Source organism: Mobula birostris, chromosome 2 (assembly GCF_030028105.1).
Source record: "Mobula birostris isolate sMobBir1 chromosome 2, sMobBir1.hap1, whole genome shotgun sequence".
NCBI classification, from domain to species: Eukaryota; Metazoa; Chordata; class Chondrichthyes; order Myliobatiformes; family Myliobatidae; genus Mobula; species Mobula birostris.
Genome location: NC_092371.1, coordinates 217353781 through 217381381, shown reverse-complemented (window position 1 = coordinate 217381381; position 27601 = coordinate 217353781). Strand labels below are relative to the sequence as shown.

Sequence of the window (27601 nt, the reverse complement as noted above, 5' to 3'; positions counted from 1 at the left end):
TGAAGTAAAACTTCATATTGCATTTCACTGCGTTTTATCAATTCATTTACCCTTCTAGCTATGTTACCTGCTTTTTTTCCCCAGTGAAAGGGACCTACATAAGACTTTCCTGTAATACTTGTTGTGATGTGAATGTATCTCGAATAACCAAACCGGCAAACATTTTTAAATCCCCACTTTTGAAAATGGGTTGAATATGGTTTTGACGCATCCTCAGTTTGCCCAGTTTAAATTAGAATCTTTTTTAAGTAGAAATGTAAGCTCAAGACCATGTCTGTTTCTTTCCTCCAAACTTAATTATTGACTTAATGTAGTGTTACTGACCTTCTAATGGCAGTACGATAATTTGTAACTAATGCAAACGAGAGAAGGTTTTTATTTCATTAATTTCATTTTTATTCCATTGGTAATTTTTCTGTCTAATACTTGAAACTGTCCTTGTACCTTTTCTGTCATTTTCATTCAAGTACTAGTTTGAATTGCCTTCCTGAATTCCAATATTATTTAATCAAAGAAGAGCTAACACCGATAATTTTCAGCTTTATCTCACAAGACAGCATCAAAAGCAGCATAAACAACTTGAATATTAGAATTTAAAACTACTAATTGGTTTTCCAGTGCTAATTAGTTCTAAATTCATTCAACTTATGATGTTGAAGCAATGTATATTTATCATGCAACCAAACATCCAAGATATTTTTTTAGGATGATCAGGTGGACTCCAGCTCGAAATTTAGATCAGAACCCATCAGAGACATAGCCAAAAAGAAGAATGCCTATCAATGATGGGAAGGAGGAACACGTTGAGGTTGAGGAGTTCCAGAGCTTTAGGTATAGCAATTAAAAACTCTTCCTCTAATAATGGAGTGCAGGCTACAGCATTAATACTGTGTAGTCAGCCAGCAACGTGGGGATTATAATTAGAAGGCTGTTTAATGTAAAGTTATTTGAAAATTGAATAAATATTGTTGCTTTCCTTTCAACAAGCAGTCTGGACATCAAAATGTTTTGAATGAAGAATAGGAGGGTGTGTCTCCTCCATCATGTGGGCTACTTAATTTTCAAAGCCTTTGCAAGGAAATTAGAGGTTTAAGTTGTCAAAACATAAGCATGGTATTTGTTTGGCTCTATTAACAGCTACTATCTTGAAACAAGGGCATATGACCAAGAATAATGCTGTTCATTGGTTAGATGGAAAAATAAGGGTTTGGTTATGGAGAATGGCTTGGTGTTTATTGCTGTTGAAAGTTCAGTCGTTAATTTCTCTCCCAAACCATTCTTGTAAATGAACAAACTATTTAAAAATAAATAACAACTTAGAAACCGAGTAAGCAAACTTCTAACAATTTCTTAAGGTTTTTTGTGAAGTTTTTTTTATTTAAGACTCTATACTCAACAAACTCACTAATAGTCCACTAAATATTATGCTTCTGCATTCTTGCTGATAAATCAATTCCCTGTTAATACTCCTTGGCATAACTCCTTGTTCTTATAAAATAGCCAGTTCATTATGATCAGTAGCATGGGCAATCTGTTAGCATATTTATTTAATGAAATGACATTTTCCAGTTCTTAGAAATAATTGCACCGTATTACATATTTTTGTGTTGTGTGCAATACATTTGCTAAATCTACATGTTTAAATTATATAAAATTATGGCTTTAGTATATATCTAGCTGTAATGTAGCTATTGTTCACTATTTTAACCTCAAGTTATAAGAATAGACTGAAATCCCTTCATTATTTTTCCATATCTGCTCTTATCGTTGATATGTAACTGGGGACTGAAAGTTATTTACCTTGTTAAGCAGTACTGTGGATATCTGAATAATACTGATTCCCTTTATTAGAATATTGCATTACATTAGAAAAATGCTGTTTCATTCAGATTGAATTGTCTGCATTCCAGCATGAGTCAAATAATTGCAAACAGCTACTTATTTTTTCAAGCAGAATATGTGCTGCGCTTTCTTAAAGTGGAGAGGAAGAAAAGAAGGACAGTTTGGTGCATAATGTACCTCTCAGTCGTTACCTCAGAGCTGTTGATGTAGAGAGTTGATGCTTAGATACTGCATTTGTGGAATTTCCACAATCCCTTCATGCTTCAAGCAAGTTTGGCAAAGGTTTCTGGAAGAATGAGTGTATAAAAAAAGAAGACGACACGTTGTTTTGATTTGATGTAACCAAGTTACTGTTTGATTACCTTCCGTTAATGCCCCACCTCCCCTTCGTACCCCATCCATTATTTATTTATTATTATAATATATTTTTTCTCTTTTTTTCTCCCTCTGTCCCTCTCACTATACTCCTTGCCCATCCTCTGGGATTCCCCCCTCCCCCTTTCTTTCTCCCTAGGCCTCCCGTCCCATGATCCTTTCATATCCCTTTTGCCAATCAACTTTTCAGCTCTTGGCTTCATCCCTCCCCCCCTGTCTTCTATCATTTCAGATCTTCCCCTCTTCCTCCCACTTTCAAATCTCTTACTATCTCTTCTTTCAGCTAGTCCTGACGAAGGGTCTCGGCCCGAAACGTCAACTGTACTTCTTCCTATAGATGCTGCTTGGCCGGCTGCGTTCACCAGCAATTTTTATGTGTGTTACTGTTTGGTTCAGTTATTTTGATTTTAATCTTAAGATGTTCTAAATTTGTTTATTTGAATAGTATCTTTCTAGGTATAAATCTTGTATAGGCAGCTTCTATTATTGTCAGGAAGGGATGGGAGAGTAGGAAGGAGGTGGCTGCATCATGATTTTATGTAACGCAAGGCAGCAACAACTGAGTATGTGTCAAGAAACTCGAGTTCGAGAAAATGTGTTTATTCATTTATTTTTTTACCCCACATAAATTCCATACAAGTTAATTTTATTTTAATTTTTGGGTAGTAACTTTTGAATTCTGTAAGGCTGAATTTCCACTACATGAGCAGCTGTAACACAGGGGTTGCCTGCATAGTCAGAGTTTGTAATTTGTGAATTTTTATGACTCAGAATATAGACTATTTGGCCTATTCTGTCTAAAATAATGAGTTTTTTTGGACTAATCCCACTTCTTAGACCTCGATTTGTAAACCACCTGCTTTACAACTCTAAAGGTGCTCTCGTGGAAATGTTTTAAATGTGATGAGAGCTTCTGCCTCCACCATCCTTTCAGGCAGTAATTTCCAGAAGCCACTACAGTTTAGGTAATGTTTTTAGGCAATTTCTCCCTAATCCTTTTACCAACTATTTTACAACTATTTTCCTTGAGTTATTAATTCCTCTTTTAAGGAAAATGGGTCTTTGATTTTAGACCTCACATAATGTTTCTTTCACCCACCAGTTAATTTTTATATATATCTTAAAGATCAAAAACCATTCTATTTTCATAGCTGAAAATTTCCAATCTAGTAAACCACCTCTGCACCCCCTCTAATACCAACACATCGCATTATAGTATTGTGACCAGAGCTATATATAATACCAATATTCTGGGGTTTCATTTATGTGTTATATAAGAGCTATTCAGCATGAAAACAGGCCCTTTAGCCACAGCATAAATCCTACACTAATCCCCTTTCATTTTCTTCACATTTCCCTCAACACTTCCCAGACCCTAACTCTCAGCTACACAATGGGGACAATTTACAGTGGGCAATTAACTCAACAGCCCTTGTATCTTTGGGACATGGGAGCAAAGCAAAGAACTTGGAGGAATTCCGGGCTGTCATTGGGACACACACACACACACACACACACACACACACACACACACACACCTGTGAGGAAGCAGTTCCACTGGCTATAATACTGTGTTTTACCATTTTTATTATCTATTCTCTTTCCATGTCTTCTTTCTTCAAATATATTACCTCACACTTATTGGACTGAATTCTATTTGCCACTTTTGGGCCACCCAAACTTCTATTCTGATTGTTTTTCCTTCGCTGCTGATAATTTTTACACTGCCCATTTTGGTATCATCTTCAAACCTTAGTCATTGTCCCTAAATATAATCCAACTAATAAATATCATATCTTCCTATCCTGTGTCACCTCTTTCTAAGGATTTAGTTTTATTTTTTTACCAGTAGAGTCACGCCATCCCCTCTGCCTACCTGTCTGTACTTTTGATACAACATGTATTCTTGGATGTTAAGCTCCCAACCATAATCTTTCAGCCACGACTCAGTGATGCTTATGATGTCGTACCTGCCAATCTCTAACTGCCCTACAAAATCATCTACTTTATTCTGAACACTGCATGCATGCAAGTATAACACCTTCAGTCTTGTATTCATCACCCTTTTCGATTTTGGCCCCGTTGCACTACAACTCAGCCCATTGATTGCAATTTTACCTCATCATCTGCCTATCTTTGCAGTCTCACTACACACTGCCTCTTTTTGTAAATCAACTGCCCATCCTTAACCTTATCACTCAGTTTTGCATCCTCCTGCCAAATTAATTTAAACCCTCCAGAACAATTCTAGCATACCTGCCTGCAAGGATATTGCTGTCCCTCAGGTACAGGTGTAACCTGTTCCTTTTGAACAGATCCCCAGAAGAGATCTCAATGATCCAGAATGCTGAAACCCTGCCCCCTGCACCAGTTCTTCAGCCATGCATTTATCTTCCAAATCATCCTATTCTTATCCTCACTTGCACATGGTACAGGCAGTAGTTCAGAGATTACTACCCTAGAGTTTCTGCTTTTCAGCTTTATGCCTAGCTCCCCAAATTTCTCTTTTTTCTTACCTTTGCGAATATGTACCAAGACCTGGCTGCTCACCTTCCCCCTTTAGAATGCCGTGGACCCGATCCAAGACAACCCTGGCACCTGGGAGGCAACAACATACCTGAATGTCTCTATTGTGTCCACAGAATTTTGTGTCTATTCATCTAACTATGGAATCCCCTATCTCTACTGCAGTCCCCTCCTCCCCCCTTTCCTTCTGAGCCACAGCACCAGACTCAGTGCCAGTGACCTGGCCATAAAACACAGGCTACTACCGGCTGCCCATTTTCTTTCTCTCTCCTGACAGTCACCCAGGCACTTGCCTCCACAACTTAAGGGTGACGACCTCCTAGCTATCACTTCTTCAAATTCCTGTATGAGCTGAAGGTCATTGAGCTGCAGCTGCAGTTCCTTAACACGTTCTCCGAGGAGCTGCAGCTTGCTGCACCTGGAGCAGATGTGGTTATCTGGGAGGCTAAAGGTCTCCCAGAATTCCCACATTTCACACAAAAAGCACAACACAACCTCTGGAATCATTGTCACTGTACAAACCATGTACTCACAGACGAAGAATGAAGAAGAAACAACTTACCATATATATAACTTGCCTAAGCCTGATAAGCCAAAGCTCCCCACTCTAACACTAGTCCATTCAGACAATGGCTGCTCCGCTTGTCCCTGACTTATTTTTATTTGTCCTTGCTAATGAATCCCTATTTGGCTACCAGAAAAACACTGATAGCCCTCAAACCCTCCTTTTTGAAATCTCACTCACGGTATATAAACTTTATCAGACACCTTGACAAGCCTCATGTAGATATGCTATGTTTACTGAACCTATTTACAGCTGGCCTACAAACTCATCCACTACCTTGACTTCACTCTCACATTCTCTCCACAGCCATGCTAACCATATGCAGATGGGTGGGTTCAGTTACCCTGGACTTACTCCTAGAGCAAGCAGTACAGCACAACAGGGCCCCAGCAGCAACCAGGTATCAGCCACCGTACTGCTGAGGTCCTGAGAGAATTCAAAGAGTGGAACCTTGCCTTAATGCTCTTTGAGCGTTTTTAAATATCTGGTGTACAGAAACATATTTATGTTGCAGATGTACAAGCTGTTGGTGAAGCTGCATTTGGAATACTGTGTTCTGCTTTGGTCACACTGCGAAAGGAAAAATGACACTTAGCTAGAAAAAGTGCAGAGGGGACTTACAAGGAAGTTGCCAAGATTCAAGGGACTGAGTTATGGAAAAAAGTTGAACAGGTTCAGATTTTATTAATTGAAGCATAGGAAAATGAGGAGCAATTGTTTAGGGGTAAATAAACTCATGAGGGGGGTAGATTGAATAAATGCACACAGTTTTTTTTTCTCCAAGGTTGGGGAAATCAAAAGCTAGTTAACATAGGTCTAGAGTGAGAGGGCAGGAATTTAATGGGAATATGAGGGGCAACCTTTACATTCAGAGGGTGCACGGTATATGAAATGAGTTCAGACAAAATAGTTGGGATAGGTACTGTTTATTAACACCATTTAAAAGACACTTGGACAAGAATGTTTTAAGGTGGATACGAGCCTAACATAGGCATATGGGATTATCTTACATGAAACTCTTGGTTGGCCAAAGGGCCTATTTCTATGCTATATGATAATTTTAAATGAATGAAGTAGCTTTAAATAATACAAGTTAACAGTAGCTTTTTAAAAACAATTGTCTTGAAATACAAGTAAAATTAAATTCTTTTTTTCTATCTAATCTACTGATTGGGAATGACCTTTCTGATACCACAACATTTCTTGTTGGTCTGGAATTGCTAAGGCAGGTTCCCACGAGTAATGTTGGGAATCCGGAAATGATCAGGCTTCATTGGCAGTTAATTGCATGGAATCCTGTAGCAGAGTACTTGCATCAATCAACTGGACATGGCGTAGCCAGCTAAACATAGGATGTCTTTACAAATGTTCTGGAGCTTTGACTAAAACACTTCTAGATTTGAACGTACAAACATTTTTGTGGCCTAGGGATTGTAGAAGTGTTCTTCAGGCAAACTGCTCAAGAACAGAAGTACATGCCCTGCCTCAGGTGATGATGAGTGTTTAACCTGAGAGGAACGTGGAATTGGAATTACTTTATTATAGTCATATGAACCAAGATACAGTGAGAAGGAGAAGGTAAAGTCAGATATATCAGTATTACAGTGGAATAGAAGGAATTACAGAGGCATGAAAGGGGAATTGGCCAGAATGGATTGGAAGAACAGGAGCAGGACTGATGGCAGAGCAGCCATGGCTGGAATTTCTGGAAGCAATTCGTAAGGCACAGGAAATGCACATTCCAAAGAGGAAGAAGTATTCTAAGGGCAAAAGAAGTCAAAGCCATCTTAAAAGCCAAAGAGAGGGCATATGACAGTGGAGGAGTGGAAAGCTTTTAAAAACCAACAGCAGGCAACTAAAAGGTCATTAAGAAGGTAAAGATGGAATATGAAAGTAAATTAGCCAGTAATATTAAAGAGGATACTAAAAGTTTTTTCAGATACATGAAGTGTAAAAGAGAGGTGAGAGTGGATATCGGACCACTGGAAAATGATGCTGGAAAGGTAGAAATGAGGGCAAGGAAATGGCAGACCACTGGAGCAGCCTTTTGCATCTGTCTTCACAGTGGAAGATACTAGCAGTATGGTGGAAGTTCCAGGTGTCAGGGGTCATGAAGTGTGTGAAGTTACCATAACTAGAGGGAAGGTTCTTGGGAAATTGGAAGGTCTGAAGGTAGATAACTCACCTGCATCAGATGGTGTACACCCCAGGATTCTGAAAGAGGTGGCTGAAGAGATTGTGGAGGCATTAGTAATGATCTTTCAAGAATCACTAGATTCTGGAATGGTTCCAGAAGACTGGAAAATTGCAAATATCACTCCACTCTTCAAGAAGGGAAAGAAGCAGAAGAAGGGAAACTGTAGGCCAGTTAATTTGACCTCAATGGTTGGGAAGAATTTTAAGGATGAGGTCTCCATGTTCTTGGAGGCACATGGTAATATAGGCCATAGTCACATGGTTTCCTCAAGGGAAAGCTGCTTGCCTGACAAATTGTTGGAATTCTTTGAAGAAATAACAAGCACAGTAGACAAGGGAAAATCGGTTGATGTTGTATACTTGGGTTTTCAGAAGGCTTTTGACAAGGTGCCACACATGAGGCTGCTTAACAAGCTACGAGCCCATGGTATTACAGGAAAGATTCGAGCATGGATAAAGCAGTGACTGATTGGCAGGAGGCAAAGGTGAGAATAAAGGGAGACTTTTCTGACTGGCTGCCGGTGAATAGCGGTGTTCCAGTTGGGTCTGTGTTGAGACTGCTTCTCTTTATGTTATATGCCAGTGATTTGGATGGTGGAATTAATGGCTTTGTTGCAAAATTCACAGACAATATGAAGATAGGTGATGGGCCAGGTAGTTTTGAGGAAGTGTAGAGGCTACAGAGGACTTAGACAGATTAGGAGAATGGACAAGAAGTGGAGATGGAATACAGTGTCAGGAAGTGTATGGTCATGCACTTTGGTAGAAGAAATTAAAGGGTTGATTATTTTCTAAATGAGAGAAACTACAAAAAAAAATGAGGTACAAAGGGACTTAAGAGTCCTTGTGTGGAATTCCCTGAAAGTTAATTTGCAGGGTGAGTCTATGGTCAGGAAGGTAAATGCGATGTTAGCATTAATTTCAAGAGGACTGGAATACAAAAGCAAGGATGTAATGTTGAGACTTTATAAAGGACTGGTGAGGCCTCACTTGAAGTGTTGTGAACAGTTTTGGGTCCCTTATCGTAGAAAGGATATGCTACTGGAGAAGGTTCAAAGGAAGTTCATGAATATTATTCCAGGATTTGAATGGCTTGGCATATGAAGAATGGTTGATGACTCTGGGCCTGTATTCCATAAGACCATAAGACAAAGGAGCAGAAGTAGGCCATTCGGCCCATCAAGTCTGCTGCGCCATTTTATCATGAGCTGATCCATTTAGTCCCACTCCCCCACCTTCTCACCATAACCTTTGATGCCCTGGCTACTCAAGATACCTATCAATCTCTGCCTTAAGTACGCCCAATGACTTGGCCTCCACTGCCGCTCATTGCAACAAATTCCATAGATTCACCACCCTCTGGCTAAAAAAATTTTTTCGCATTTCTGTTCTGAATGGGCGCCCTTCAATCCTTAAGTCATGCCCTCTCGTACTGGACTCCCCTATCATGGGAACCAACTTTGCCACATCCACTCTGTCCATGGCTTTCAACATTCGAAATGTTTCTATGAGGTCTCCCCTCATTCTTCTAAACTCCAAGGAATACAGTCCAAGAGCGGACACACGTTCCTCATATGTTAACCCTCTCATTCCCAGAATCATTCTAGTGAATCTTCTCTGTACCCTCTCCAATGTCAGCACATCCTTTCTTAAATAAGGAGACCAAAACTGCCCACAGTACTCCAAGTGAAGTCTCACCAGCGCCTTATAGAGCCTCAACATCACATCCCTGCTCCTATACTCTATTCCTCTAGAAATGAATGCCAACGTTGCATTTGCCTTCTTCACCACCGACTCAACCTGGACGTTAACATTAAGGGTATCCTGTATGAGGACTCCCAAGTCCCGTTGCATCTCAGAACTTTGAATTCTCTCCCCATTTAAATAATAGTCTGCCCCTTTATTTCTTTTGCCAAAGTGCATAACCATACACTTTCCAACATTGTATTTCATTTGCCATTTCTTTGCCCATTCTGCTAATCTATCCAAGTCTCTTTGCAGACTCACTGTTTCCTCAGCACTACCGGCCCCTCCACCTATCTTCGTATCGTCAGCAAGCTTAGCCACAAAGCCATCTATTTCCTAATCCAAATCGTTGATGTACAATGTGAAAAGAAGCGGCCCCAGCACGGACCCCTGTGGAACACCACTGATAACCGGCAGCCAACCACATAGGATCCCTTTATTCCCACTCTCTGTTTCCTGCCAATCAGCCAACGCTCTATCCACGTATGTAACTTTCCCGTAATTCCATGGGCTCTTATCTTGTTAAGTAGCCTCATGTACTCACTAGAATTCAGAAGAATGAGGGGCAAGCTAATTGAAACCTATTGAATGGTAAAAGGGCTGGATAGAGTGGATGTGTAAAGGATGTTTCCTATAGTGGGAGAGTCTAAAACCAGAGGACTTAGCCTCAGAACGGAAGTGTGTCCTTTTAGAACAGAGCTGAGGAGGAATTTCTTTTTCCAGAGTGGTGAATCTGTGGAATTCTTTGCCACTGGCAGCAGTGGAGCTAAGTCTTTATCTATATTTAAAGTGGAGTTTGATAGATTCTTGATTGGTCAGGGAATGATGGGATATGGGTAGAAGGCCAGGAGATTGGGACTGAGAGGAATAATGGATCAGCCATGATGAAATGGCGGAGCAGAGTCGATGGGCCAAATGGCCTAATTCTGCTCCTATATCTTATGGTCTTGTAAAAATATGTCTTGTGTGCTATTGGTACAGATTAAAATTATGATGCATAAGTTAAAATAAGATAAAACAAGAACAGCTCAGAATCAGGTTTATTATCACCGGTACGTCACTGAAATTTATTAACTTAGCAGCAGCAGCAGTTCAATGCAATAAGTAATATAGAGGAGGAAAAAAAAAGAAATAAAATAATAATAAATAAGTAAATTAATTACAGTATATGTATATTGTATGGATTAAAAACGTGCTGCAAAAATCAGAAATACTGTATATTAAAATAAGTGAGTTAGTGTCCAAGGGTTCAATGTCCATCTAGGAATCAGATGACAGAGGGGAAGAAGCTGTTCCTGAATAGCTGAATGTGTGCCTTCAGGCTTCTGTACCTCCTACCTGATAGTAACAGTGAGAAAAGGGCAGCAAGAACAAGGAAGGACACATTATTATTGACAATAAATTTGTAATTATTATTCTAATGAGAAAAGTTTATGTTCTTACAACATCCAATCTGTACTTGAGGTAAAATGTAACTGAACTGTGGTTTGAGTTCAGTATTGCAACATAAATTTAATTGAAAAGTATGGCATGCAGCTATACCTGTGGGAAAGGAAACACTGTGTCAACAGGAAGTGTGCGTTTTCATCTGCATATATCAGCCTGCTTATAGTGTATTTTTCTTCTCAGAGAGGAGTTACTAAGTAGATTGAATATCAATCAAAGATAGTAATCTCTAAACATCCTTCATGCCGCATGTTGTGGTTAGTAGGGGTGTGGTGATGGCAGGGTGTGTACAGGGATAAAGGGATATTGTTGTGAAGTCCAGTACAGTTGATAACCACATAAAAGGAATGGTTAGAATCTGAATTCTGTCTAGCACTGTCAGTTAATCAACCCTAATATGATGGGTTAATTGGAATTATGTGCTAATGCACAGGCTAACTGGGCACAGTAATGTGGCTCATGGTATATTTCCTAGGCCACTTTCAGTTTAAATAGACCTTGGATACTCAGTTTTTCCAATATCTATGCTGCTGTCATTGGGATTGCTTAACCAGGTACCTCTCCCCTGGGCTCCTTGAAAATCCACACTTCGGAATTTACTGGAAGCATGATTGTGTAAACTTAGCACTGAGTGTAACCTAATCAGAAACGCCAGAAAATCTGCAGATGCTGAATGTAACCTGACTATTTGAGAACAGAACAGACAGTACTTAATGATGAAACCAAAGAAATTGAAGGTGTGCAAGGGGCCAGGATTAGAGAAATGTGTTTCTCAAAGAGTGGTAAAGAAATGGAGAATGTACGCAGACAGACAATGCATATGAGAGTTTGGACACAATATCAATTTTAAGATATCGGTTAGGTTGAAGTATTTTCTGTTTTTCCATTCAGAAATGCTGGCATTCTGTGATAGTAAACAGAGTCAGAAGAGGACTCAAACTACTGTACTTAGGGCAGAGGATGGACTTAGTTTAACAAAGAAGCAGCATTTTTAAAGCTTTTGGTAAAGAAATGTTGGTGGAAAACAACAGTATGTATGACAAACACACACAAAATGCTGGAGGAACTCAGCAGGCCAGGCAGCATCTAGGAGAAGAGTACAGTTGACGTTCCAGACCGAAACCCTTTGGGAGGACTGGAGAAAAAATCTGAGGAGTCGATTTAAAAGGTGGGGGGAGGGGACAAAGAAACACCAGGTGATAGGTGGAGTCTGGAGGGGGAGGGATGAAGTAAAGAGCTGGAAGTTGATTGGTGAAAGAGGCAGAAAGCCGTGGAAGAAAGAAAAGGAGGGGAGGAGCACCAGAGGGAGGTGATGTGTGGGGAAGGAGATAAAGTGAGAGAGGGTAATGGGGCTGGGAAATGGTGAAGGAGGTGGGGTAGGGAACATTATCAGAAGTTTGAGAAATTGATGTTCATGCCATCAGGTTGGAGGCTACTCAGACGGAATATAAGGTGTTGTCCCTCCAACCCAAGTCAGGCCTCATCATGACAGTGGATGGACTGTCATGGACGGCCATGGATGGACATACTGGAATGGGAATAGGAAGTTAAATTTAAATGGCTAGCCATTGGGACATCCTGGGCACAGTGTATGACCCCAACAGCCTCACCTGGAAGGACTGGTTGGGACCCTGAATGGTAGTGAGGGAGGAGGTGTAGCACTTGTTCTGCTTGCAAGGATAAGTGCCAGGAGGGAGTTCAGTGGTGGCAGGGGGGAGACAAATGGACAAGGGAGTCACGTAGGGAGCGATCCCTGCAGAAAGCAGAAAGTGGGGGGGGAGGGAAATTGTGCTTCACCTGTGAGTCTGTTGGGGTCGTGTACTGTGTTCGGTGCTCCAGCTGTGGCCTCCTGTATATCAGTGAGACCCGACGTAGATTGGGAGACTGCCTCGCCGAGTTCCTACGCCAAAATTATCAAAAGAAACCTGAAGCTTGGGATTCCATGTACATTCAGGATTCAAAACAGAACTTAGATAGTTATCATTAAGAGCCATGTAGAGTTTTAGAAGCTATACCAGAAATGGAGCTGGGACGTAATTGTTTATGACTGAAATAACCCATCCATTGCTGTGGAAGTAAAGCATAGATTGTTACTTACCACATAGGAAGTTATTCTGCTTGTCTTCTATTCTCTACATGACTGCAACTTATTCTTGCTCATATGCTTATCAGCTTCCTCTTTGATTCTTTTGACATATGATTCTTAGGGGGTATCTAATATGAACCAATTAACCTGCCAGCACAAGTTCATGATGTGGGAGCCGGAGGAAATCCACTGCATCACACGTGAATGTGTTTATTCCACACGGAAAGCACCTGAGGTTAGGGTCAAAAGCAGGTGCTTGAAACTGGTAAAATAAATCACCTCCTTTCGTGCACTAAAACTATTTTCAAAGTGGTCAATTGCTGTTGGTCAACTATACACATGAAGCTTATTGTTAAAAATACCTGAACGTGAGCATGCAAACTCAGGCAGGGAAATAAGGGGGAGGAATAGGGTCATTTTCCAAAATACTTTATAGTGTCCAGTTTTGATTCTGGGGTTTGTAACTGATGATGACTTTCTGGTGATCAAAGTGTTTCCCAAGCAGTGCAATTTTAATTAATCACATCTGAATTAAAGAAATTTCTTAGCAATCAGATATTCTGTAATAATTTTCTGTGAGAAGCATGTGTGGTGTGCGATCAAATTTATGCAATGTGATCGGCTGTATTTTGTTTTAGTTCAAAAAAGAAGTGTGGAACTTAATTCACATTCAGTTGTCACAAGATCATAGTGGAAAATTGAATAGTTTATTCATATTTTAATTAAAAAACTATACTTAGAACAATTCCAGTAATAAAATAGGATTTAAAACAATTGAATATTTATTTTCTAGAAATCTGTACGTGAAAAGATGAGTTTTGGAATAAGTATGATGTTGTATTCAACCAGTTCAGATGGGCAATATGATCACTGTGCTGTATGTTGGTAATCATTTTGGTCATGGGGTGCAGGCTTTGCATGTCTCCTAAACTGGTGTGACATTTTGTTCACTCCAGAACTGAGGATGATTTTCAGTTTCAGGAGGAATAAGTGAAGATGAAATGGTAGTCAGTCAGAGACCTAAAAAAGGAATAGGCAGTCAATTTTGCAATCAGATGGAGATTAGGACATCCCACTGTGTTCCTCAAAGGCTTGTGACCAGGGCTGACTTCAAGGTTGGGGTGCAGTTGGAAGGGAATCAGACAATCAGATGTTGTGTGTATTTGGGGAACAAAGATCATTGTGTGGGATGGAGTGTTTGAAGACTGGATGGCAAACATGAAGTTTAACTTAGTGGGGTTCTGATGTGGAGCTATAGCATGAAATGATTCTACCAAAGCATCTTGGTTCACCATCTCTAGAATGCCAAAGAAAAGATTAAATCCTGTGTGAACTAAGGATGCAATATAATTGGTACTACGTGGGACATTACAGCAAGAACTTCAAATAAGTATACAATTCTGTGCAAAAGTTCTCTCCTCTCCCCTCTCCCCAGGCACCCTAGCTATATATAAATGTGCCTAAGACTTTTGCATAGTACTGTACTTGCTTGTCAAGTCAGCAGCAGAATGCTGCTGTATTAGGTAGACAGCTACCTTATTGATCTTTACTAATTTAAGAACAATTATGTGAGCAGTAACTGGAGGCTTAAAATTTGCATAGTTTCGATTGTCCTTTGTATTGATACACCCTCCCCTTGTTTTAAGCTGAGCATCATCAAAGTTTATGATCCAAATCTGTGATGGTAATTTATCCGATTTTGCACAATTTTCCCCTTGTCCAATTTGTGAATCTCACCAATCTGAATGATCAGAGAATAAATCTGAAGCCATCCGTTAGAAGCTCTCATGGATATGCAACTGGGTTGTAAACTAATAACCTTTTGCAGAATTGAACTAAAAAGTTTCCAGGTGTTTATTTCCTAGATTAGGTTTGATGTCCTTGAATCATGACTGCACAGGAAAAGTAGGATGCGCCATTGATGGAATAAACTCTACCTCATGAGTAATTGTGAGTATCTAACTCAAACAACAGAATTATTACAAATGTGTGCCTCAGTTCCTAGAAAGTGTTCACATAGGTAGATAGTGTGGTGAAAAAGGCACGTGTAACATGCTTTCCATTTTAAGTTGGGACATAGAAAATATAAGTTGGAACATTATATTACAACTTTACAAAGATTACTACATCTTAAGAAGGATGTGATTACACTGGACAGAGTGCAGAGGAGATTCACCAGGATGTTCCTCGGATCTGAGGCCCTCAGTTATGAGAAGAGATTGGATAGGCTGGATTTGTTTCTCTGGAGTGGAGGAAGCTCTGGATGATCTCATAGCAGTCTAAAAAAATTAAAAGAAGTATAGATCAAGTAGATAGGTTCTTTTTGCCATGGCAGTATTGTCAAAAACAGGAAATCATAAATTTAAGGCAAGTGGAAGGAGTTTTAAAGGGGATTTATTAGGAAAATTATTTTACACAAAAATGGTTGACATCTGGAGCAAGCTACCAGAGGATGTGGATCCAGATATATTACAACTAAGACAGATTTAGACAGGCACTTAAATAGCATAGATAGATGCACATCCAAAGCAGGCAAATGGAATGGGTAAAGAGATCAGCATGGATGTGGTGTGTCTATACTATAGAACTGTACGGCTCTGTAAAACCATATTCTGTGAATTGACAGTGAGCTCCGTAGGATGATATCTGAAGTTACAAGTGAACCTCACATCCTGATGTATCAGTGTTTCTAATATCCAGCTCATCGCTAGATAAATAATTACAAGAAAATTTGAAATAAATGATAGTAGTTGAAATATTAGCAACCCATGTAGCGTCCGTGGTGAGGGAAATAGAGTTAACCTTTTCAGATCAATAACTAAAAGAAGTATTTTAAAGAAAGAAGAACGGAATGGATAATTAACATGTTTGATGCAAGGAAATGCAGAAGTTGTTAAAATATACAATTCTCTATTAAAGCAAAGTCAGAAGCAAAATCCGTGATTGATTTAAATAAAGTTACAAGATACTGAAGTACAATTCGGACTGGAACCAAGTAAACAGTTCTTTCACAATAATTTCAAGACCAGTGAATTATCTGCTTACAGTTCTATGATACAGACAGAGTAAAGAGTTAAATTGTGCCACTGAGGCAAAGAATGCAGGACTGAAGATGCCGTATTTAAATGTGCGTAGCATTCAGAATAAGGTGGATGAACTTGTGCAATTAGAGATTGGTCAGTGTGACGTTGTGGGCATCACTGAGTCATGGCTGAAAGAAGGCCATAATTGGAAGTTTAACATCAAAGGATATACTTTGTATCAAAAGGACAGACAGGAAGACAGACGTGGTGGTGTGGTTCTATTAGTAAGAGAATTACATCATTAGAAAGAGGTGACGTAGGGTCAGAAAATGTTGAATCTTTGTGCGTGGAGTTAAGAAACTGCAAGGGTAAACAAACCATTATGGGAATCATATATAGGCCACCAAATAGTAGCCAAGATGTGGGGTTGAGTTTGCAAAGGGAGCTGGAAATGGTATGTACACATGGAAAAGGTAATGACACAATTGTAATGGGGAATTTCAGTATGCAAAGAAATTGGAAAAATCAGATTGGTGTCAGATTGCAATAGAGGGAATTTGTTGAATGCCTACAAAATGGCTTTTTAGAGCAGCTTGTGCTTGAGCCTACTCAAGGAAAGGCTATCTTAGATTGGGTGTTGTGTAATAACCCAGATCTTATTAGATAGCTTAATTTAAAGGAACCATTAGGAGGCAGTGATCATAATTTAATTGAATTCGTACTGCAATTTGAGAGGGAGAAGCATAAGTCACTTGTATCAGTATCGCAGTGAAATAAAGGGAATTACAGAGGTATGAGAGAGGAGCTTGCCCAGGTGGATTGGAGGAGGATACTGGCAGGGATGATGGCAGAGCAGAGATTGCTGAAGTTTCTGGGAATAGTTCACAAGGGACAGGATAGATAAGTCCCACAAAAGTTGTTATTCTCAAAAGGCGGGTGTAGGCAACTGTGGCTGAAAAGGGAAGTTAAGGACTGCATAAGTCAAGGAAAGGGCATATAAGGTAGCAAAAGTGAGTGGGAAGTCGGATGATTGGGAAGCTTTAAAAATTTAACAAAAGACAACTAAGAAACTAAGAAGGGAAAAGATGACATATAAGGGCAAACTAGCCAATAAGATAAAGCAGGATACCAAAAGTTTCTTCAATTATATAAAGAGTAAAGGGAAGGTGAGAGCTGATACTGGACCACTGGAAAATGTTGCAGGTGAGGTAGTAAGGGGAGACAAAGAAATGGCAGATGAACTTAATAAGTACTCTGCTTCAGTCTTCTCTGTGGAAGACACTAGCAGTGTGTCAGAAGTCTGTGAGTGTCAGTGAGCAGGAGTGAGTGCCATTTCTATTACAAAGTGCTAGGCAAACTCAAAGGTCTTAAGGTGGATAAGTCACTTGGACCAGATGGCCTACATCTTAGAGTCCTGAGAGAGCTTGCTGAAGAGATAACGCATGCATTGGTCATGATCTTTCAAGAATCTCTTGATTGTGGCATGGTCCCAGAGGACTGGAAGATTGCAAATGTCATGCCACTATTTTAGAAGGGGGGAAGGCAAAAGAAAGAAAATTATAGGTCAGTTAGCCTAACCTTAGTGGTTGGGAAAGCGTTGGAGTCTTTTATTAAGGATGAGGTTTTGGGGTGCTTGGAGACTAACGGTAAGTAAGTCAAAGTCAGCATGGTTTCCGTAAAGGGAAATCTTGTCTGAAAGATCTGTTAGAGTTCTTCGAGGAAGAACCAGGCAGGGTGGACAAAGGAGAGGCAGTTTATGTCATTTACTTGCATTTTCAGAAGGTGAAGATTTTAATAAAGTACCACACGTGAGGCTGTTTAACAAGATAAAATTCTTTGGCATTACAGGAAAGATACTGGCATGGATAGAGGAATGGCTGACAGTCAGGAGGTAGTGAGTGGGAGTAAAAGAGGCATTTTCAGGTTGCCTGCCAGTGACTAGTGGTGTTCCTCAGCGGTCAGTAGTGGGACCGCTACTTTTCATATTGTTTGTCCATGATTTGGATAATGGAATTGACGGCTTTGTAGCAAAGTTTGCGGATGATAGGAAGATAGGTGGAGAGGTAGGTAGTGCTGAAAAAGCAATGCGATTGCAGCAGGACTTAGACAAATTAGAATGAACTAAAAAGTGACAGATGGAATACAGTGTTGAGAAATGTACAATAATGCATTTTGGTAAAAGGAACAATAGTGCAGATTATTATCTAAATGTGGAGAAGGTTCAAAGATCAGAGGTGCGGAGGGACTCAGGAGTCCTCATGCAAGACTCCCAGAAAAGTTAATTTACAGGTTGAGTCTGTGTATAGAAGGGAAATGCAATATTGGAATTTATTTCAAAGGGAATAGAATATAAAAGCAAGGAGATAGTGGTATAAGACACTAGTCAGGCTGCACCTGGAGTATTGTCAACAGTTATATCACAAAGGTTGTGTTGTCATTGGAGAGAGTCCAGAGGAGATTCACGAGGATGATTCCGGGAATGAAAGGGTTAGCATATGTGGAGCGTTTGGCAACCTTGGGCCTGAACTCACTGGAATTTAGAAGAATGCGGGGAGATCTGTTTGAATGGACTAAATAGGATGAATGTGGAGAGAATATTTCCTGTGGTGGGGGTATCCAGAACTAGAGGACACAGCCACAAAATTGAGGGGCGACCATTTAGAACAGAGGTAAGGAGGAATTTTTTTAGCCAGAGAGTAGTGAATCTGTTTAATGCTTTGCCACAGACTGCGGTGGAGGCCAAGTCCGTGAGTATATTTAAGGCAGAAGTTGATCGTTTCCTGATCGGTCAGGGCATCAAAGTATATTATGAGAAGGCATGTGTATGGGGTTGAATGAGATCCGGGATCAGCCATAATGAAATGGTGGTGCAGGCTCGTTGGAATGAGTGGCCTAATTCTTCTCCCATGTTTTATGGTCTTATGGTCTTATTCTATAAGTTCTAAACGACTTGCACACTCTGTTCCTTCTAAACTGTGTGGGTGCATGGTGGTGCTGTAACTGAAATGCTTCTGCACACATAGCCTTTGTTGCTATGCAGCTGGAATTTTCTTTTATATAATGTTAATTTAAAATGCCTTGCAGTTTTCAGGCCATGTAAAAATTTCCTGCTCAGAACAATGGTTGGTCTGCGCAGCTACAATAAAAAATGCGATGGAAAGTTGCTTGCATATCTAATTGCAAATTGCCATCGAAAGATTGCAGTTGTTGAGGAAGAGTTCATTTACTATAAAATATTGACAAAATTCAAAGTGACAAGTAAAATACCATTAAATGTACTGAAAAAATCGGGGAGTATGTACTAATGCTGGTAGAAAACCAGTCCTGGCTAGTGTACACCTCCAGTTTAGGTCTGTGCTTCCACTAGCCTAAAATAATCATTGATGTAAAGGAAGTGGCTGTGGTTGGTGAGCATGTTGGGTTTCTTCCTCTTTCTCAGCATCTGCTGTGATGATATGGTCATTGCTTAGCGTGGGAATTAAGCTAGCAGACAGCCTAAGGAAAAACTGTGAAAAGGAAATATTAATATAGAAACCTGTCATAATCTAAGTAGGATTTAACCAAAAAGCCACAGTAGAAGTGCGCCATCAACTGTTACATCATCCTGTGGCCATTTCGATGCGACAGTGCTGTACCTGACATTAATTTGCTAAGGCATATTAATATAAATGTAATAATGTGCTGAATACGGTGCTGAAGCTATTGTGTAAAATGTTGATACATAAACTGCTTGACGGCTTATGCAACAACATTGAACTGCTTTGATTATTAGATATGATTATTGACTAGGTTGCAGCTTTTGACATCCTATTCATCTTTCAGCCAAATTAGTGTTTTTGGTTCATGAAGTCAACAATTCTCCAATTTATTTTATTAGGTTGCGAAATGATAGCAGTCAGTAGTATCTAAACTCAAAGTCAGTGTACAATTGTCAGTTATTGGCACTGTTGTCAATCAGTTGATCATTACTTTGGGAAGTAGGAGAGGATTCTAATTCACAAAGCTGCTACCACCAGGTAAAACTTGTAGAGATAAAAGTGGTCTTGTCTTTGACTGTCCCTCATTTGAGTAACAAAAGTTTGGAAATCTTTAGGAAGCAAAGTATTAATTCAATAATTCCAGTAAGTATGATCTGAACACCATGGCAGTCAGACAGATATATCATAGCAACACATAGAAAATGCTGGAGGAACTCAGCTGGCCAGCCATTATCTATGGAAAAGAGTAAACAGTTGGTTTTTCAGGCCTGAAACATCGACTGTTTACTCTTTTCCACAGATGCTGCTTGGTCTGTTAAGTTCCTCCAGTATCTTGAGTGCGTTGCTTGGATTTCCAGCATCTGCAGATTTTCTCTTGTTTGAGATACATCATCGTACCATTCTGTATACTTCCATAATATGGAATTAGTCAAAACATACAAGTACAACAGTTTTTGTATTTGGCTATTTGCTGAATAATGGTTTTGAACCTAAAAAGGATGAATACACTGTTTTGTTTCTTGAAGCAATAGCCTGATTTCTTGTTCTCTGCATTCCAGGTATGCTCTGGGGGATGCTCGCCGACCTCTCCAGGAGACTGCAGTTTTGATTGAAGATGTTGTACATTCTCAGTTGATTAACTTGGTAAGACCTAGCAGATTTTACAATATTGAGAGTTGTAACCTGAGCTTCACATATCTTCTAAACTGAAATAAAGCAAACCCTTCAACATACTTAAGATTTGTGTGAGAGGTTGTAGTGTACAAATCTTAAAAAATTATTTGAAAAAATCTAAATAGCAAGATCTTGGGTAATATAGGATATTCAGAAACCTTGATTTATCCTTGAAAAATAAGGGCCTCTTGGGAGACTTGAATTAGTATTAAGGGCACTGATGGCAATATGGGTACACATAGAGAAAGAAACATCTAACGAGCTAAATTTGCAGTAGGATGTTCAGTGCAAGCATCCATGCTGGGATCATTATTTTTTAACCATTCATGCAACTTGGGTTGGAAATATTTAAATGTACTAGTGTATTCATGTTGCGTTTTGAAGCATTAAAATTCATTCCTTTGAATATTATGAAGTTATTTTGTAGGATTATTTTTAACCACCGATAGAACCTATTTCACAGTTAAAGGGATTTTGTTTTAACCAAATACTGTCAATAGTAAAGAGTAACCATACACTGCTGTCATAACAGAAACCCATCTGTGACATTGTTCACTGATAACACTTAGAGCTTTCCCTTCATATACTCAGTTTGGATGTTAGCGTGTAGTGCTGGATCATTTGATTATGCTTCAACCTCTGAGTTAGAAAATACTGTAGTCAAGTCCCGTGCCAAGATTGAATCTTGGTTGACATTTTTGACGATGAAATGAGGGAAGCACGACATTGTTAGACACGCAGTTCTTCACACATAAGCCATTAATGCAGAAGTAGATCAATTTATTCAGAAAAAAAATCTCTTGGTACTACAGTACTTGGTGATCTCCCTGTGTCCTGGCAACACTTTTACTTCAGACAAACCCCGAAATAGCTTCATTATAATTTATTGCATAAGTGTTGCTGGAGTGTTGATATTTCCAAACTAGCTGGGATGGGATGTATAACACAAGTGAGTGTTTTTAAGACAGAAATTTGCTGATGATGGAAAGCCTTGCAACTTTTGAATAATACGAAATTCTTTATACTAATGCTTTACTAATCTGAGTAAATAAATATGGTTTATTTAAGAGTGTAAATTTTTGAAGTTTTATAACTGAGCTGGCTGCTGACAGATGTCTTTTTAAAGTTTTTTTTGTGCCACACAAAGGTACAGGTTGGACCTGTTCAGGTGTTTCCTCACAGTGCTTTTTCCATATTTACTTCCACCACTTTCCCTGAATGTCTTCTTCAGACAACTACCATTACTTATGTGTGGACAATTTCCCTACATTTATGAAAGGCTCACCGGACTATAATTTGCTGGATTATCCATGGTGCCCTTTTTAAGCAAAGGAACAACTTTGGCTATTCTCCAGTTCTCTGGGACCTGACTGGGGCTAAAGAGCATATAAAGATCTCTGTCAACCAGCAGTCTCCTCTCTTGCCTTCCTCAATGACCTGGCATAGATTCCCATCAGGTTCTGGAGACTTTCCCACCTTAACATTTTTTAAAGAAACCCAGCACCATCTCCTTCCTGATGTCAGCATGCCCCTCTCCAATATCACTATCTTCCATGTCTTTCTCCTTGGTGAATACCAATGGGAAGTACTTATTTAGTATTTCACCCTTCCTGTAACTCTGGGCATAAATTCACTCCTTTCTCCTCAGGTGGTTCTATCCTCTCCTTAGCTACCCACTTGTTTCTAAAGGATTGGGAATTCCCTTAATCCTATTCGTTTATTGTCCTTTTAAGTCATCCTGATCCCCTGTTTTAGTTCTTTATCATATCTTTATATATTCAGTGGCCTTTTTATTAGGAATACTTTATACATGTGCTGTTTATGCAAATATCTACTCAGGCAACCATATGACAGCAACTCAATACATAAAAGTATGCAGACATGTTCAAGATGTTCAGTTGTTTTTCAGACGAAACATCAAAATGGAGAAAAATTGTGATCTAAATTACTTTAACCATGATTGTTTGGTGCCTGATGGGGTGGTTTGAGCTTCTCAGAAACTGCTGACTGCTGATGTCTTGAGATTTTCACGCACAGCAGTCTTTAGAATTTATAGAGACTGGTACAAAAGTCACGAAGTGAGTGGCAGTTCTGTGGGCAAAAATGCTGTGTTAATGAGAAAGGTCAGAGGAGAACAGCCAAACAAGTTCAAGCTGACAGGAAGGTGACAGTAACTCAAATAACAGTGCAGTACAACAGTGGTGTACGGAAGAGGATCTCTGAATGCAGAGCATGTTGAACCTTGAAGTGGATGGGGTGGAAGATCAGAAATATACACTCAGAAGCCACTTTTTTTGAGGTACAGGTACCATATAAATCGGCCACTGAGTCCATTTCTTCATAATGTGGGTCAAAATTAAAATTTAAGAACAAATAATTTTCTTATTGCCTGTGAATATAATAGTTAATTTAAATTAGCTACTTTTATTAAAACAAGAAGTACTGTAGAAATGGGCCATTCGGCTTAGCTGAAATGTGCCAGCATTTGCACTGCACATAAATCAGATTTGCTGTATTTCAATTTCCATCATCAATAAAATATAGTGGACTCCTTTACTGGGTGTAAAGCAAAGAGTAACTCATTTCTGCTTTGTGTTCTAATTGAATGACATAACATGAATATTTTATTCCTCTTATTTTTATGAAGAAAGGAAAACCAAAAAGGAAATGCTGTTTAACTATTTGAAGGTAGCAGGGCAGATTGAAAAAACAGTTAAAATATGCAACCAGAGTCCTAAGCAGCATAAATAGAAGTAAGGAATCCAAAATCAAGTTATGACAAACGTCTGTAAAATAAGGGTTTAGCCGTGACTGGAGCATTTAACCCAGTTCTGCTGTCATTTTAATAGTCTAGTTTAATTGCCATTCAACCATACATGAATACAACCAAATGAAACTGCTTTTCTGGGGACAAGGTGCAACACACAGTATCAACAGTCAGACACAGCACAAGGCACAAATAGTGCATATAAGATGGCAAGCCCATATAAGACTAATAAAATCCAAGACCTTATCCATGAATATTGCAACAGTCTGCAGTGGAACACTGTGGAATGGTAGCGTGGCACTTTGCAGCGCTGGTGATCGGCAATTGAAATTCAATTCCTGCTGCTGTCTGTAAGGAGTTTGTTCTTCATACCAGGTGTTCCAGTTTCCTCCCACATTCCAAAAAGACATCTGGATTAGAGTTAAGGTTAGTAAGTTGTGAGCATACTATATTGGTGCTGGAAGCATGGTGACAGGTATGGCTGCTCCCAGCAGATCCTCGGACTGTGTTAGATGTGCTGTGGTTATTTCACTGTATGTTTCAATGTACATGTGACAAATGAAGCTAATCTTCTATCTTCTGTTTATTTGCTGCCATGACAGCATGGGCTATCGATGAAAGAGCTGGACTCTTGTTTACCTTTTTAGTTCACTGATACAGGTTCTGAATCCTGAACAGTGATCACCTTCAGTCAGTTATATCCTTGTTTTTTTTTCACCTTCATGCAAAGTTGATTTCTTTGCTTTTATTCATCTTGGAAAGCAAAAACTAGGTAAAAAGCTGAATAAAAGCAAAGAAACCAACAGCATTTTCACTGCTTAATGTATTCATTGGCAGTTTGTCTTGGCTCTGGATCACAGAAAGTAAAACGACTCAAACTGACCACTGATGCCAAGTGCATTTTTTTTCACTTCCTTCAGCCACAAATTCTCAGCTGAAAATACTGCAATGTAATCTGTTTCAGGATTAAGTTGGATGAGTATTAAGTGGGCATGGAAGCTGATTAGGTTTACTTTACACTTCAGGTGTTCTGTGTATATATCATTCTGTGCCTGTCATAGTAGATATACTATGAATTTCATACAGTCAGACAGCATAGAAATTGGTCCTTCAGCCCACCATGTCTATGGTATCTATCATGCCTATCTATATGAATCCCTCATGCTTTTAGGTACCTCTTCAGATGCCTCCTAAATGTTGTTGTTCCTCTGGCAGCTGATTTTAGACCAAACAAGTGCTCTTCATGTGACACATTTCCATTGAAATCATCTTCATGTCGTCTGTAAATTACCTTCTTGTCATCGTAAATTTATGCCCTTTAGTTTTAGATACACCCACCCTGGGAAGCAGGATCTAGTGCTTTCCTAGTGTATATGAAGAATAAACTCTTCTCAGGATTCCAGCCGAGTGCAGGTATCGATTATAACCAATGTTTTGATGACAAACTCTGCCATCTTCACCAGGGACTATGTCTGGTCTGGTTGTATAAATACCCCTGTTATCTGTCCCTCCTCATCCAATCAGGTTTCCACTCTCCCACCTTGTTTACAATCAAATTCCAGTTCTTACTTATAGAGCGAAACCTTTGTCTTTGTTAAAATCCTTTTTCTCTAGTTTTATTTCAATGGCTTCCTTCGCCAGGCGGTCCCAAAAGACATTGGCATAACACAGTAGTTTTGTGCTGTCAGCGTCATTTCTAGAATGCAGCGTTCTACTACTGCCATTTTCTCCGGGTAACCCAAACAGATACACCTTCTGTGCTCCTTGTTGCAGGATTCCACCATGTGTCCCATTTGGCTGATATACACTGCTCTGCGTTCACAGGGAATCCTGCAAATGCCAGACGTCCTGAGTCCCAAGTCAACTTTGACCCATATAAGCTGTGATTTAAACTTCCTTACAGGTTTGTCGATGGTATTAATCCGGTATTTCTTCAGGATCCTAGCAATCCTTCCAGAAATCATGGAAACATAGGGAGGACAGGCAGTAGCGACAGGTTCATCCTCATTAGATTTCCTGGTTTGTCCATCAGCTCTTTCAACTCTGGCTATATGCCCTCTATAACCCTCTCATATTTTTAAATGTCTCTAACAGGTTACCTCTCAGCATCCTTTGCTTCAGGGAAAGCAGACACAGCCTATTTCTCCTCATAGCTTAAACAACATCCAGGCAACACCCCTCTGACTTCTTCCTGCTTAAACACTTTTTTCTTACAGTATGGCAATCATAACTGCACAAAATATTCCAGCTGCAACCCAACTAAAATTTTGTATAAGAACAAGTGTTTTTATTTTAAGATGGTGGCACGTTCAATTGCAGCAGCTTCTATGGGGTCAACCATATGTGCTATTGTCCTTTTTAAATGTATTTTTATGAACGCCGACCCTGCTGTACATTTGAAAACTTGAAGTACTGCAGGTCTACTTCATCAATGAGCTGCTTGTTGGTGGAGAAACTGAAGGAACTGGACTTGGTGTGGATTGTGCTGCTGTCAGCATCAGGTATTGATTGGCGTGTGAAGAAGGTGTGTGGTCTAACAGTGAGTAGTCATCTTAGTTGCTTTTCTTGTGATCACAAGGCCTTGTTGGACATTGTTAATGTGGAATATTGCAAGTGCGATTCACTGATTTGTTGGCAGATGATGGTAGAGCTACGTAGCCTCAGTTGTAGCGAGAACTATGGCTCAAGCCACGGTTTTGCCAGTGTACGGCCACCCGGGAGAGAGGTTCCAGAGGCAGTGTGGCATAGCATCCAAGCTGGAGTTGGTACTTTCCCCTCAATATTCGCTCAGCAGAAGACACAACCGTATTGTGTTCGACTGTAGGTTTCTGCAACATTCATGTACTCAGGGTCTTGGACTATATTTTTGAATGACTGTATTTTACTGATATCTTATATATGCTTGCTATCGTGTATGTGCTATGCATGCCTTGTGCTGTGTGTGACGGTGGGTACTGTGTGTTGCACCTTGGCTCGGAATAATGCTATCTTGTTTGGCTATATTTATGGGCATTCATGTCTGATTGAATGACAATTAAACTTGAACTATGAACTATTTTAGTCAAATAAATGAACTGACACTTTTTTATTTCATTGGGATAAGTTTCGCTTAACTTGTCCACATCTTTCAATTTGCTTGAAGGGAGCAGCTAATGAAATCTAGCTCTGATTTGTACAGGGCCCTTATGAAAGAATGTCACTTTACCTTTTATGGTCAATAGTACCTCAATAATTAAGTGTAAGAATAAGAGCATTAGATGAACAACAGCAACATGTTCGTGAGGATCTATCAGATGGAGCGATTTTGTTTTGAAGAGGGGACATTTAAATTATTATTAAATAAGGTCAGTCTCAAACTACTCTTGCCCTGTAACAGATTCTGTTCTACTGTTTGGTATATGCTTGAAATATTTACACATTTAGAATGGAGGTACTTCAGGCACTTAAGTTGGCTTTACTTTGTTGAATTGCATCCAGGATTATTTAGTGACTTGGATGTGTCAATATACTTTATACTTTGTTGTTGCCAAACAGTTGGTAGTAGAACGTACAATCATCACAGCGATATTTGATTCTGCGCTTCACACTCCCTGGATTACAAATATTAAATATTAAAAATATTAAAAATAGTTAAATTTAGTAAATATTAAAAGTTTAAATTATAAATCATATATAGAAAATAGAAAAATGGGAAGTAAAGTAGTGCAAAAAACCCGAGAGGCAGGTCCGGATATTTGGAGGGTACAGCCTGGATCCGGGTAAGGATCCGTTCAGCGGTCTTATCACAGTTGGAAAGAAGCTGTTCCCAAATCTGGCCGTACGAGTCTTCAAGCTCCTGAACCTTATCCCAGAGGGCAGAGGAACAAAAAGTGTGTTGGCTGGGTGGGTCGTGTCCTTGATTATCCTGGCAGCACTGCTCCGACAGCATGCTGTGTAAAGTGAGTCCACGGATGGAAGATTGATTTGTGTGATGTGCTGCGCCGTGTACACGATCTTCTGCAGCTTCTTTCGGTCTTGGACAGAACAACTTCCATACCGGGTTGTGATGCACCCTAGAAGAATGCTTTCTACGGTGCATCTATAAAAATTAGTGAGAGTTTTAGGGGACAGGTCAAATTTTTTTAGCTTTCTCCGGAAGTAAAGGCACTGGTGGGCCTTCTTGTCAGTGAACTCTGCTTGGTTGGACCAAGTCAGGTCATTTGTGATATTGACCTTGAGGAACTTAAAGCTTTTGACCTGTTCCACTTGCGCACCACCGATGTAAATTGGGTTGTTCAGTCCGCTACTCCTTCTGAAGTCAACAACCAATTCCTTCGTCTTGCTGATGTTGAGGGATAGGTTATTGTCTTCGCACCATGCCACCAGGTTCTTAATTTC

General features: G+C 39.6%; 1 protein-coding gene across 6 annotated transcripts in view; it reads left to right on the top strand.

Annotated features, from left to right (window-relative positions):
- supt3h (SPT3 homolog, SAGA and STAGA complex component) overlaps positions 1-27601 on the top strand; it is a 426895-nt gene that overhangs the window by 205546 nt on the left and 193748 nt on the right. For all 6 annotated transcript variants that reach the window (XM_072251458.1, XM_072251463.1, XM_072251459.1 and 3 more), the window contains one exon: positions 20343-20427. In XM_072251458.1, coding sequence (XP_072107559.1) covers positions 20343-20427 — 85 coding nt within the window. The remainder of the gene's footprint in view (positions 1-20342; positions 20428-27601) is intronic.